Source organism: Oryzias melastigma, linkage group LG17 (assembly GCF_002922805.2).
Source record: "Oryzias melastigma strain HK-1 linkage group LG17, ASM292280v2, whole genome shotgun sequence".
Classification (NCBI taxonomy): Eukaryota; Metazoa; Chordata; class Actinopteri; order Beloniformes; family Adrianichthyidae; genus Oryzias; species Oryzias melastigma.
Window position 1 is genome coordinate 26,780,209 of NC_050528.1, and position 14,547 is coordinate 26,794,755.

The following is a 14,547-nucleotide window of genomic DNA, read 5'->3' on the forward strand; positions in this document are numbered from 1 at the left end:
ACATCATGCAGTCCGAATGGTTGTCATACATTTTCCCCTCGTCAAATCTGGCCTTTTACGCTAAAGGTTTGAACACCCTTGCAATAGACCATGTATGTGTACTGTAGGGGGAATACTGCTTGAATACATCTTCAGATGGAATTGGAGCATTTTAAGTTTAAAGTATTTCATAGAATTTAAAAAGAAAACTTCAAGTATTTTGCCTTACTTTTAGCATAGTTTAAGTATATTTGTAGCACACTTAAAAATCCTACTTTTTGTTAAGAATCTGCTCATTGTATTGAAAGTTTGAAAGGAAGGATTGGATCAGAAGAAGACAGATGTACTTTCTGGTGAGAGTGTTACCTAGTAAAAACAAAGGAGGAAACTCATTTGGTCTATGCCTCTGTACTGAAGTGAAACATGAGAAGTTGGCATTAAAAAGTCCTTATTTTTCCACGTGCAAGGGTTCTGAACTACATAATAATATAATGTTATTGCACACAATTAGGGTTTTGTTTAATCTAGACTCAACTTCTTGTGTATTTATGTGGTGAATAATAAAAACCGTAAGTTCCTCATATCATGACAATGTGAATACAGAAATCTATACTGTGAGGAAGCAGCAGGGATTATAAATGATCAATGTTGCTTAAAGTGACTTCTGTTTATATACATTTCACACAGTGTGTCTTTGTTTTGACCCAAGCTGTGGGGTTTTTAATATGCAGACACTAGACAGTCAGATAACCGACATGGAATAAAAATTAGTCTTTAACATCCCCAAGATTTTCTTTAGAGAGAGGAACGCATCATGAAACTGAGGGGATAAAAATAATTATACAGAAAAGGGCAAAGACCATGGAAAGCTTTTAAAGAGGATGTTTGCTTTCACTGTGAGATGTACATTTAAATAAAAACTATGAAAAATGATTGCAAATCCAAAACTGTGGTTATTTTTTGTTTTTTTGGTTGGCACATTTTAAGGAACCCTCCCATTCGTCATGAGTGTGCTTATGTAAATGTTGTTGGAGTCTTTTTGATAGTGTAATTATTATTAAAGGTTTCAGGAACAAGTTTATTTGCTGTCACACATTGGCTTTTCTGTAAAAGTGGTAGCAACATTTTATAGAGGCCTGCTGGCTCCAGGTGAAGCTGTTAAATGTCTACAGTTAGTTTGTTCAATACAGTGGGGCAAAAATATTATTTAATCAGCCACCGATTGTGCAAGTTCTCCCACTTAAAAAGATGAGAGTGACGTTTCATTGTCATCACCTCAACTAAATAATAATAAAACAAAATATAATAAATAATAAATAATAAAACAAAATAATAAATACAAAATCTGGAAAATTATGTACTTACACTGAGACTCCAAAATATTTACTTCTGTGGTTAGAACATATTTCTAAGACATAAATATTAGTTAATAATCAGGAATTTTCAAATTTGAACTCATTTTAAGAATTATAATTGTGCTTAGGGGAGCGTGACGGGTAAATTATCAAATTATCAGTTGTAAAATTGTCTCTGGATGACTTTCAACAAACTGCAAGCAAGTTGTTTCACTTTTATCTCTTCATTTTTTATATTGGACATTTAACTGAGTCATTTCAACTTTGAAAATATAAAAATCATGTATGCATACACATACCAACACAGCAGATTAGAGTGAGACTCGACCACACAAGTGCTAATCATATCTAAGTGCAAATAGAATAAATTCTTATGTTTTTATTTGCACTTTAACAAAACAACATATCCCCTTTAACAGTAATATTACTGCTGTTATTGTAAAAAATACATTATTTAATATGATTTTGCTAATCTTCCAGTTAAAGCCTATTGATCTTGTAAATCAATGCATTTTACTACCAAAAGATCATAAAGATGTTCCTTCTGAACTGGTTTGATTGACCACAAATAGCACAATGAGGCATTTCTGCCAGCATGATGAGTCTGCAGTCAAGGTGTATCACTGTAAAAATAGAAAAGTCCCCTTAATTTGGTCTGAATACAGACCTTGTGTTTGATCTATATTCCGACTGCCATCAAACATGACGTTTCAGTTTTAAACCAAAGCTTATAAACAAAACCTTGTGACTAAAGAGCTCTTCAGTCATCCGCTAGGAATTATGAGTCCTACACTTTGTAGTCCATCTTTAAACTTCATATTTCGCAGACCAGTTTGTATTTTAGTACAGCGAAGGTATACTGCAAGGCGGTTACTGAGGAGACAATCACCATGAAAGTGTTCATGACATAGAATATCAGGAAAATAGTGAGAAGCAATGTGTATCACGTTAAAAGTTGTTACAATGAGAAAGCATTCACCAGACCACATTTTAATGAGTCGCTGGGTCTCATTGTTGCCTGCTACCCTGTTCACGTCCAATAATACGGTGGCCATGTTGGTCCAGTTGTTTTGCTCCGAGTACAGACCCTGAGAAAACTCAGAGTGAACCGGAGTTCAGTCTGACTGGAAATGAACTGAGACCACCTCGAAAAATGGGTCTGAGAGCTGCTTCCAGACCAGGATCTGCTTGGGTGTATTCAGACCGAAAATTTGTTCCAGATTATGCCGGTTCACTTCAAGCAAACCAAATGTGTCCAATCTGGATACACTCTTAGATAAGAGTGGAGAAAAAAAATCCTATCTTTAAGCTGTTTGAAAGTTGGTAATCTTATAACCTCTAGATCATGAATATTTTAGTGCTTCTGCTTATCGGTAACTTGATTATTATCAGTATGACCTCACGTGTTGATTAGTCTGCCAATCAGAATTCATAGCAATGTCAGCATGATACAGTTTCTTCCAGTACAGAACAACTGACCTGCACTGCAGGAGCTAAATCTGGCAGTCACTGGATGGTACCCAACCTCCAGCATATTTTTGTTCTTAGATCATATAGTGGTGCAGTGAAGCATGCTCTGAATGGGGCTGTTTGAACAAGCTGGGAGTTAATGTACAATTTCTTGAAAAAACCTCATGAGTACAACACACAGCCCTCCTTGTTACTATCATCGTCATCTGACATCCATTCTGTGATGAAGACAGTAGTATTTTACGGGTAAAACGATTCCTGTAAATCAAGGATCAATCAAATAAATCGAGATACATGCTTTCAGCTTTTAACCTTAGTGTCAAATTGAATTCCATATTCAGATGCTTGGCAGCTGTTACAATATTCTTTTTGTGAATTGAATAACATGTCAATGTGAAATTAATGACCACTAGATGGCAGTCTAGTTGCTGTGTCTGAAACCTTCATGTCCTGCTTCTCCTATTGGGTGTCTGAGGGTGTGGAAGGTCCTCTGGTAAAAAAAAAAAACACATTTTCACTTAATTGATCACAAACTTCACAGATTAGGAGTAAATTTTGACCTTAAATGTAATAGCTAGGATGAATAATTACAGATCCACTTTCATAATGAACTAATTAACTGATTTATCCACTAATTCTTTACAGTTGCTGCCTACCAATGAGTCATAATTTCAACACAAGAAAAACTGCTGTTACTTTCACTTTCCCTCTACCACGGAGCAATGCTCTCAAAAAAAAAAAGTTATATATACGTCAATTACATACTGGAACATGGTCCCCTCAGAAATTGCAGTATCAAAATACCATCATAGTTTTAAAGTTTATCTCAAGAAATCTGTAATTCATAATGTAATTTTACTGCACAAATGAATAATTTATTTGAATTGTTTCTCTTATTCTAGGGTTTTATTTTGTGTTAATACATTTCAATGTACTGGTTTTAATGATGTACATGTATTATGTAGGTTTTAATATATATATATATATATTTTTTTTTGATGAGGTTATAGTGATTAATGTATTTTTTAGATTTTGTGTATTAATGCATGTTTTCTTTTAATGCGGATTTTAAGAAGAGTAGTCTTAAAGAAATAAAAATAAATAAATTCACCAATCATAACTAATCTTGGTGTACAACATGTTTTTGTGTTATCAAGTATGAACAGTAAGTTGTTTTTGTATAGATCGATTAATTGAATAAATAACTGATATGGACTGAAACAGAATTGGGACTTTTAATATTAGACATTTATAATTCTCACACGTGACGTTTATATCATGTTGCAGATATTAATCACTGCAGCTCTTTCAGTTTCACCTATTTGTTCACCACAGTCATTAAAGTAGGGACTCCCTCGCTTAAAAATGTTGATTTTGGTGTTAGAAAGATCATATCTTTTACACAGAAAATGTGCTGGGCAGGTCGTAAGTTCTCTGCTCTGCTCCATTCTGATGCATCCACTTCCAGACAAATAGATCCATGTAAGTCTTTGTTATGAACTGGGATCTGTAAACAGAGAGCAAGCAATCACGTCCACAATTTAGACAAAAATTTTAAATAAATTACTACAGTTCTGTAGAAACTACGTCCTAGAAAACGACAGTTTTTTTGGTTTTGACTAAAAACTGCATAATCATATATAAAAGACCACAGAGAACACTTTTAAAATTAATCAAAAGATGATGAGAGTGGGACTTAAATTGCCTGAGATCATTTTTACACAAAACAGTTACAAACCAGCAACGATCTGACAGTATGTTTCTTAAGAACAGGAACATTTCAGTTCCTTCTAAAGCTAAGTGCTTCATTTCAACAGCTGCAGTCATTTGGTAGCTTTTTTTGATTTCCTCCGTTTAACTCACCCCCTCCTCTCCATTCAGTTTGGCCTGAGAACATTTAGTGGATGAAGGGAACCTGCTCGTTCTTGACGGAGTTTTGAACCACTTTGTTTGCTCCCCGTGGGCTCTTAAGACATTTTTGTCTTAACTTAGCTGGGAGTGGTTCCTCGGTCCTGATCCAGACGCAGAAGATGGATGAACGCTCTTTTGTTCCTGTCAATAAATCTTTTCATCTGATCGTTCCGCTTCCTTTTTGTGCTGCCAACCGTCCTCCAAATCTAACCTAATTTGTTAGGTTTTCTGGATTTGATCTGTCAAGCCAGATAAGCCTGATAAAGCAGTTGTTGATGAGTTTCCATAAACAAGAACAAACGAGAGCATGTGGTTTTAATCAGGTGATCAATGTTCAGAGATTTATTGTTTGACATTATTTTACATCTGCTTTTAACCTGGGAGTGAAGGTGAAATCTCCTTTTTCCCATCTGCTGATGTTCTCTATTGTGAAATGAAAATATTCCCGATAAGCTAATCAAGGTTAACAGGCATTTAGTCAAAAAATCATTCTTTAACATCTGATGAATGCTAGATATTAGCCCTGTCAAGTGTTTCATCAAAGGTTAGCCAAAATGAAGAGTTAGGACACACAAGAATAAAACTTTTGCTCTGTGTTTCCATAAATAGGATCAGAAATTTAACAATACTGCATTGAAAATCAGTGGGTTGGAGAATTTTGGCGTGTTAGCAAAATAAAGAAAATAAAACATTTCTAAGGTAATATCTATTGAAAATGCCTTTGATGATACAATATTAATAGATAAATGGAAAAAAAAATAACATCATCGTCTTGTGGTAAATGAATTGATCAGACTTCAGGAACTTTCCAAACCAGCCTCCAGGAGAGAGCGAAGGTGTTGTCCAATGAATGAACCTGCAAAACTTATCAGCCTCCATCATTCGACAATTTCTTGTCATTTTGTAAGTCACTTGGTCATGAAAATAGAGTAAAATATAGAATGGCAACACACAAAACAATGCAGTTTTACGTATAGCAATAGCTTGTTCTCTGCAGCTGGAGAACCACATTTATATCAATGGGCTTTCAATCAATTTTGTCAGGTAAGACATCATCTGTTGAAGGAGTCACATCAAATGCTCAGATTTTATTCACACTCAAAGCTTAATTTTCTTTTTTTTTTTTGGCACATTAAGCTGGAACTTTGTCCCACGTACATTAGAATAAAATGTCTCTTATTTTCAGTCCAGTGTTGATATTTTGATGGTGTATATTCAGATTCTTACTCAAAAAAATAAAACAACATATGTGGAAAATTATGGAAACCAAGTCACTGAATTAACAAAAGGAAAGCATCAGCTATAAACTAAAAGAGCTGAGTTCATAATTAAAACTGTCACAATAAACCCTTTAAATGGTGCAAACTCTGCAAGACCTTAACAAAACTATTATTTCTAGACTCTCTAGCAGCAGGTCGGTTCACAGGGCCCCTCCACGTGGAAGTGTGAGCATGTTGTTACGTTTTTGTCTGTAACAGGTCATAAAATGAAGGAAAGACTGGTGTTCTGGCATCCACATGGCCCCCCTATCAACTTGGGGCCCTCTATAGGCAGCTGCCTACATACTCTTGCATCTGCACATTGGGGTCCTCGTGCACGCGTGCCGTGCAGGCCCATGTGACCTAGTTTCTGAGGGTCCACTTCTCATTTCTGTAAAGCCCAGCTAATAAAGGCTTAAAGCCCGTCTAAAAATGCAATATAAAATATTGAGTTAAAAAGAAAAAAAATCAATATTGAAACAAGGACTAAATTGATGGAAGCACAGATCGACCACCAGCTTCTACTGGGAAAACCTGAGGGGCGAAGCATCAATCTGAAGTGTTCATTTAGAAAATGAAGGAAGGCCTTAAGCTGTAGATGAGAAACTTAATTTAAAACTCGTCTGCGAGTGGAGCTGCAAAAATAATGAAGGACATATTTTTGCAGTGTTTCTGTGAAAGAAAAAACCTGGAATGAGTGAGTAACTTGGAAGTGACTGGACTTCTCTTTTGTCTGCTGTCAAGGGAGTATCCTGCCTTCACCCAGCAGGGTTAGGCTCCAGCACCCCTGTGACCCCAAAGGGGACAAAGCGGAGAAGAAGATGAATGAATGATGACAAAATTAACAGGTAAGTTTGGATTATTTTCCATGAGTTTCAGGCTAAATTCACCACATTGAGTTACCACATGGAGTTGACCTTTGACCTACAGGGGTGGAGCAATTTGTGGCAAAGTGAGACATCACAAGTTTTTACAATGCTTTAAAAATGCCAAAACTTTCATCTACAGTCTCAAAATTAGGAGAAACTAAAGGTAATCAGTTTGGTTGACATTTGACTTTCAGAAGAGGTTTTTGTAAAATAAAAAAAAGGTTCACAGCAATTTTTTGTGTCCAATTTCCTGTTTTTTTTGTGTTTAGGACCCCAATTCAAGCTTGGTGAAACATGTTTGCTCATTTGTGTATCCTCCATTCCTCCTGCATAAATAGTGTGTGTCAGTGACTTCTGCAAATTGAGCACCAAATGAAAAAGTAAAATATTTAATAAAAAAAAATTGCCCCAATGCAATGAAAACTTTCTATTAAGGTTGGGCAAACCAAAGGTTTTATCATTATTATTGCAGGTTAAAATCGTACTCTAGAAAAGGAAATATTTTCTTTTTCACCCAAGAACATAAACATGTTTTATCTTCACAAATTCTTAAAACTATCATACGCCCGGTGCTTTATGAATGCCATGAGTGCCCCCGTTGCGTTACAAGACTGAGTTCCCATCTCAGAAAAGCATGTGGAACCGTGAGGCCTCTATCTGGCTGAAGACCAGCAGGAACGGAGCATTCAAATGAAAAAAAAAAAACTGTCAGGATTTACACTTGTGCTAAATATGTAGCCAATCTTTGAAAATGGTTGATCACCTTTCCAGGAGGAGATTTTTATGTTGTTTATGGAATACTTTTCTTCTTAGGATTTATCTCCAGTCCTGAAATAAGTGCCCTTGAGCACAGCATTGCCCTTAAACTAAATCCCCAAAGCGTTATTAAAAATAGAGTACTTAAAGTGATTTTCAGCCTATATATTTAATAGCAACACTTAAAGACAAAACAGCCTTTAATACGTTTTGCAGAGCTTTAAGTGTTAATTTTTTTTTCTTTTTCATATTGTACTTTCTGTAATAACATCGCTCTGCAGGGAGTCCAAAAGACTTGCAGTCTGATTGATCTTATCAGCTCTCTGCTTTGGTGCTGATCCAAACTGGAACCGGACCTAACACTTCACAAAAACCAGGTGCATGGAGCAAAGCAGCTGCTGACAGGGAGCAGAACGGACAGTAATGAAAAGCAGGAAACACAGCGATTGTGGGTCAGCGGGCTGAACCCGGTTCTGTACTTTCACACACCCGTTCCTCACTCATCTCTGGCCAATGACCCAGAACAACACAGACTTAGTTTGGAAACATCATGTGTTTATAGTACTTAGAAATAACCAGTCGACCTACAAGAAAATTAAAACAAATCCTTAGATGAATCCAAACATTTAGAAAACTTTAACTTTTAAGATTGACGTCCTTTTATTTCAGTTTCTTTTTTTCTAATCTCGTGCTGTTTATTGCTATTTGAGCAATATAAGGAAATTGCTCTAAATTAAGTGATTTTCCAGAAGAACATTTAATTAATAATAGTTATTTGCTTTTTCCCCCCTAAGCTAAAAGAATTCTAACTGTATATCAGTTTATCACTATGCAATCTGAAGAATATTTGGATTTAATATCAAAAATGAATCCCAGATGACAATTTTGAAAACTTTTTGAGCTATAGATCCATTCCAGATGAATGACAAGTCTACATATATTTTAAATATAAGTAGAAAAAAGTCTTAAAAAGTTGTGTCTTACTTTACGTTAATGAAAATGGAAGGTAAACTGCAACTTATGGAAATATTATGGAAAATAGAATAGAAAAAACAGGTTGTAATTTTTGAAGAAACAAGAACAAAAACAAAAGAAATCACTCTCCATGGTCTTAAAATTGAGATTTAAACAAAAATTGTAGATTTCAAAAATTGAATGGAAGCCTAATCTGACCTTCAAAGAAATAAATAAATACATTTAAGAGATAAACAAAAATTCACTATTTTATTTCAGAAGCTGTACACAATAAAGAAAGAATAATATAATATGTAGGAACAAACTGAGACAAACTACAAAGACTAATTCAATACACTTCATGTGTGGTAAAATGAATAAAATAAATATTATTATTATCATAATATATATATAACATTAAGCTACATTGGGTCATTGCAAAAAGTTAAATATCTTTTTAGACTATTTTAGGAGCAAAAAAGCTATAATCTTAATATTGGTACAGAAAGACAAAAAGTGATCATAGTTGTTTTGCACACATCACTTTATTGTTACCAAAGACATGAGCAGGACAATTTCTCAAATCATTATTATCGCTGTGTTTTTCTTTTTGTTAATAAAAAAAATGTGTCAAAAAGTTCTAATCACCAAAAGCCTTTTTTAAAAATTCCTTTAAACTTCAGTAGTTTTTATGGAGTTATCTTTAAAAAGAAATACAATATTATTGATACTTTTACTAAATTTAGGTATAAAAAACATATTTTCTTACTTGATTTTAATTTGTGCTCAGTCCGCCTTCATCTGGAGTTAAAGCTATATGAATCTCAACAAAGAGGTCTCTCGGTCCGGTGCGGCAGCGTCCAGCCTCACCTCCTGCAGTCCCCCAGCCCGCCGCTTGGGGGCGGCGCCTGTCCTCTCGAGTCGCTCTCTCTCCTGATTGGTCGCTCAGAAAACCAGCCAGCCGCGTCAAAACAAGAAAAAAGGTGACGGATAAAGTGAGAAATAAACTAGAATCTCTCTGCAAACGGAGCGTCGGGATTTATATCATTTATACATTTTTAATATTATTATTTGCAGACAGCAGGGCCCGCGGTCAGCATCTCCGTCAGTCAGCAGGATGACCGACAAACACTTGTTGTGCTTCTTGCTGATCTGCTTGCAGCTTTGCTGGGCGGAGGACAGGAAGATCGACGCGGGGAAGACGGACAACGACACACGTAAGGGCGCACACAGCTGTGCGGCAGTTCCGCTCACATCTAGACACGATCGTGGCTCCCGCAGTGATGGAGCCGCAAATTATTAGAAATAAGTATATTCAAAGGTGATGGTAAATTATTTATAAACCATTTCAGCTGATTCAAGTTGGCATATTTGATTCTGAATATGTTCAAGGGTCTCTTAATTTCCCTTTGTTATGATCAGGGTTATGGAAAAGCAACCAAACTATAAATTCAATAACAGTATTCCTTGTGGCCAAACAGCTGTTATCACTGCCAATTTTCAATTGTGATGGTATTTATTTAGGGTATTTTGTATATGTATATTTTGTAAAACAGACAATATGGGACATTAAACTCAAGTTTTCTAAAACGCTTTCACAAATGAGAGGGGTAAATGTAATATTTTAAAATTATAGGACAATATATCTGGTCCAAAACACATTTTTTTTCATTCTCAAGCCCATTTTTCACACCAAGATAAATTAAAATAAAATAAAAATGTTGCTCATGCACAACAAGGTGATTAGGTGGCAATGCTAATTGTTTCAAAACAGGAAAAAACGAATAAAAGTAATTTATATATTGTCTATATATGTGTGTAAAAAGGGGTCTTTGGTTTTCCTTTTTGAGCAGCACTCTGGTTAAAGTAGAACTCTCCTTAGGATTAGTTTTTATGTATTTGACATTGACGTTAAGAATCACACTGCAAATTAAGTCAAAAGCGAAACATTGGATCAATTATCAAAAGTCCTTTAATTGCTTTCATTAAAATCACTAGTTTTCATCAAATTAAAATTTTAAGTTGTTGATTCCTTACTCTTAAACATTTAATTTAATAAAAACTAAAACTTTTAAATGTAATAAATTGCTGAGCTTTCGTTATGTTTTGTATTCAATGTTTCACTTTTTACAGTGTAGTCTGGGGCCTTTTTGAGCATTTTTGTAATTTTATGATTTACTGTCATAGTTTATCTTTAAAAAAGCTTTTTGTGGCAGTGCTTGATATACAACTTTTTAGTACAACCTGAGTTTTTTTATGTTTTAATTGATATCTTGTATTATATTACACTATGAAACAAACTGTCCAAAAAAAATCCACCAAATGCCATTTTTAGTGCAAAAATCCCCAAATTTAAGTTAAAACTGTTCTTATGCTTTATAACAAAGATAAAACATGTCGAGAAAAAATAAAAATGTATAGATCCAAAAACAAAACAAAGACAAGGTCAGAATTATGTGAAAATAGCCTAAAAATAAAACAAGTGCAGCTCCAACAAACTGTTCCAGGGCTGGGCAAACCTTTTGACATGTGAAATCTATAAGAAAAGTAATAACATGGAATCTGGACGAAAATATGCTTTGATTTTGATTGAAAATTGAAATATTAAAACAAAACATTTTGGAGTTTTCATTTCAAAACTGTGGGTTTTGTTCTCATTTTAGTCCAAATTGCACCAATGTGTTGATGTCCCTCAGGCAAAAACACAAACTCAGAGAAATGATCTGTTCATGTGGTGTTGGAATGAACGGAAAAATGCCTGTCCGACTTAGAAATCACACATGAACATCAGAAAAAAATCACATTTTCTAGCACCACATGAATGCAAAATATACTTTCTGCAACTAAACAAAGGTGAGTTTATTTGTAGTGAACCATCTATGGGGAGGCACTGGAATTACAGTGGAAATAACGATTATCAACATAATTTATTCCAGATTACTATTTTGAAGGGCCCCTGAGCCAAAGTTTGCCCACCCCTGAACCATTCTATACTAGGATGTTTTCCAAGGGGAACTTACACTTATGGGTTAAAACTCGTGCTATGTTTGCTTTATAAAGAAAACAAAAAAAAAATGAAACAATTGGGGGTTGGTGTCATTCCTACATAATTGTAAACCGACAAAGTCACCAGCAAACTCACAGAAGAGTTCAGAAAGTTCAGAAACTGAGGGTTAAAGCAGTTCAAAAAGTTAAAGTTCTGATAGTTGTCACAGTTATCTGTGTAATTTGTTCTCTGCAGTAATTCTCTGTTTAATATTTCGGTTGTGACTTTCGTTCAATGACGTCATCAACATAACCGGTCCGCTAGCATTAGCGCAGAGCTTCCAGGGCTTGAATAAACATAACAAACGCGGTTTTATCACTTTAAAATGGTCACACAACAACAAAAAGTTGTTACTTACATTTAAAGGTAAACCTCTGTGGTTCAGAGTGCACCAAAGGGAAGAAAAACGCTTCCCAGTGCGACGCGGTTTACTCTCGCGATAGCGGACTTTGGACCCGGACAGGACTTCAAATCAAGGGGGAGGGCTAAGGGGAAGGGAGAAGGGGAGTATTCGGATCGGGCCTTAGTCTTTGGTATGACTCAGCCCCGGATTTGAACTCACAACCCTCCAGTTTCAGGTTGGACACTCTACTACAAGCCCACCAGGCTGATAAAAAGATCACACCATTCTGTGCCAACTTGAACTTTTCTTTTTTTGTTCCATTGTTGTAATTCTTGTTCTATGCTACTTTGTCAACCTTTTGACATTCCTTGATTTCTAATAATGTCTTAATTTCTAATAAGTGATGTACTTGATAAGATTTCACTGAGATTCAGCATGCACAGAAATGTGAAATAATTCAATTTAAACGTCACATTTTCACTTCACTTTTACCCATAAACCAAAGAACCGCTTAAGGACCTTAAAGCCCGACCAGATGTTCATGCCGCTATGGTATAATTTTGCTTTGATTATAGCTGGAGCTGCTTTCTAATCTCTGCTGGAACGCCCGATAGTCTTTGAGCCAAAGAAACGACAGAAAAACGGCCTTGGCTGCTGTCCTTGCCTCACATCTTCAACACCCCAAACAACAGCTTGTTTTTGGGGGGAATGAAGAACTCCATAGTTATCCTTTGAGACGGCACACACGGGATGTGTTCCTCCTCTGACATCTCATTGTTGTCTGCAGCCTCACCTTAAGCAGTTCACTGAACCCACTTATGTGCTACAGGTATATTTCTAAGTCTCCACGGTCTCTTTTGTCAGTTGTTGTTTCTCCGCTTCATGACATGCATTAGATCCAAGGGATTTTCCAATTCCATACTGACAACCAAGTTTCTTAGCTTTTAAATCAAGTGAGTTGGTTGCCTCCCTGCCTATTTTGTGGTTGAGTCTGACCTTTTTTTTAAGGTAACTCTTCAAAACCAACTGTCAAGTTGTTTGGTTTTCCTTAGTCCAGAGGACGAATGTTTGATATAGAAACTATTGCAAAATCGGAAGTGTGTTCTGCAAAGAACAAAAACAATCTTTGCGTCTTTTTTTTCTCCACTCTTTCTACTCTTGCATGGTGGCGTATTGGTTCACACTCTCACCTCACAGTGAGAAGGCCCCGGTTCAAACCATAGCTGGGATCTTTCTGTGTTTCCATGTTCTCCTCATGTTTGCATGGGTTTTCTCTAGGCGTTCCAGGTTCCTCTCACAGTCCAAAAACACCCTTCCTAGGTTAATTAGTGACTTTAAATTGCCCCTAGGTGTTCATGTGAGTATGCGGTGTACTCTGTCTTCACCCAACAGTAGTAGTCGATTCCATCATCCAGAAAGGATAAAGCAGGTTCCAAAGATAGATGGATGGGTTTCTTCCCGGCAGAGAAAAATGAAAATGTTGGACATGGAATCAGGACAGGAAAAGGGTCCCTATTAGCTGGAGAGTGCAAAGGAGCTGTTTGTTATTTTTTCTTGAACATGTAGTATCTTAGATTAGCTAAAAAAAACCAACACCAGCAAGGTGGTCTGTATTTTTTCAAGAATCTCATTTCACTTTCTTACAGCCTTTAAAGTGAGAACATTCAGTCTGACATGCAGACATAATAGTAACTGTTTCAACCCTACATTTCCTTCTGTCCGTACCTCATTTGACTATCACATATCAATAACAATAGCACTGCTGTACTTCCCACTCCTCAGATTCTTTAGAAAAAAGGTGAATTTTATTTCTTCCCCTAAGAGATTCCCTTCTCTGCCTGGTTTGCAGGTCTCATAATGAACATTGTGTTTGACATACTGTGTTCTAGACAAAGTTTTGTTTGCTTCTTAGGGTCACAGCAGTCTTTAGCCTTCAGGCTTCATGCTCTGTCTTTTTTGGAATTGCTTACATTTATCTCACATATTTTCTGTCCTGGAGGTTTGGGGGGACAGTTCCACTGACTCCACCAATTCTGGAGGAAGTCTCTTCAAGTTCTGGTCAAGATAGTACATTCCTAACCCTTTTTCTGTCTTATGGGGTCCAGATGACCCAAGCCTTACATTGACGTGTTAGCTATCCCATGATAAATGTGGACAGGATTTTATGTCTGCCACATGAAAAGTGAACAGTCACTGTAAGAAAGTGGTTATAATAAAGTGATCTCAGTTTGGTTGGAACATCATGTCAGTTTGAAGCAAGAATTTGGGTTTTTTTGTCATAAAACTGTAGATATTCGACTCTGTTTTTGGCTCATAAATTGGTCAATTTTTGAGGGACGCTTCTAAAATGTTCTGTTATTTTAAACCTCTTCAGCAATAAAGGAGTAAGTTTATTATTTTTCTCTCAACGTTTGGTCTCACCAGTTGTCCTTATTGGCTTGGGCATCTTCAATAAAAGTTTGTGGATGAACTTAAACCACTTCCCCTCTTAGATCTTTTAGACAGACTTGGTGGAGAAACAGCCATTAAAATATTTCAAAGGGAACCAAAGAAATGTAAACATTTTTAACAAAAAAGTGGAAATCGTGGAAGCAAAAATGAAGAA

At 36.0% G+C, this 14,547-nt stretch overlaps 1 protein-coding gene across 2 annotated transcripts in view; it reads left to right on the forward strand.

The window, feature by feature from the left end:
- The first annotated feature begins 9,366 nt into the window (after nt 1-9,366).
- Nucleotides 9,367-14,547, forward strand: part of asip2b (agouti signaling protein, nonagouti homolog (mouse) 2b) — a 10,029-nt gene continuing 4,848 nt past the window's right edge. Inside the window, exons 1-2 of one of the 2 annotated variants that reach the window (XM_024274067.2) lie at nt 9,367-9,536; nt 9,631-9,770. In XM_024274067.2, coding sequence (XP_024129835.2) covers nt 9,671-9,770 — 100 coding nt within the window. In that variant the 5' untranslated portion in view covers nt 9,367-9,536; nt 9,631-9,670. Of the gene's footprint in view, nt 9,549-9,630; nt 9,771-14,547 lie in introns of both variants that reach the window. The other variant, XM_036216173.1, reaches the window with a different exon arrangement.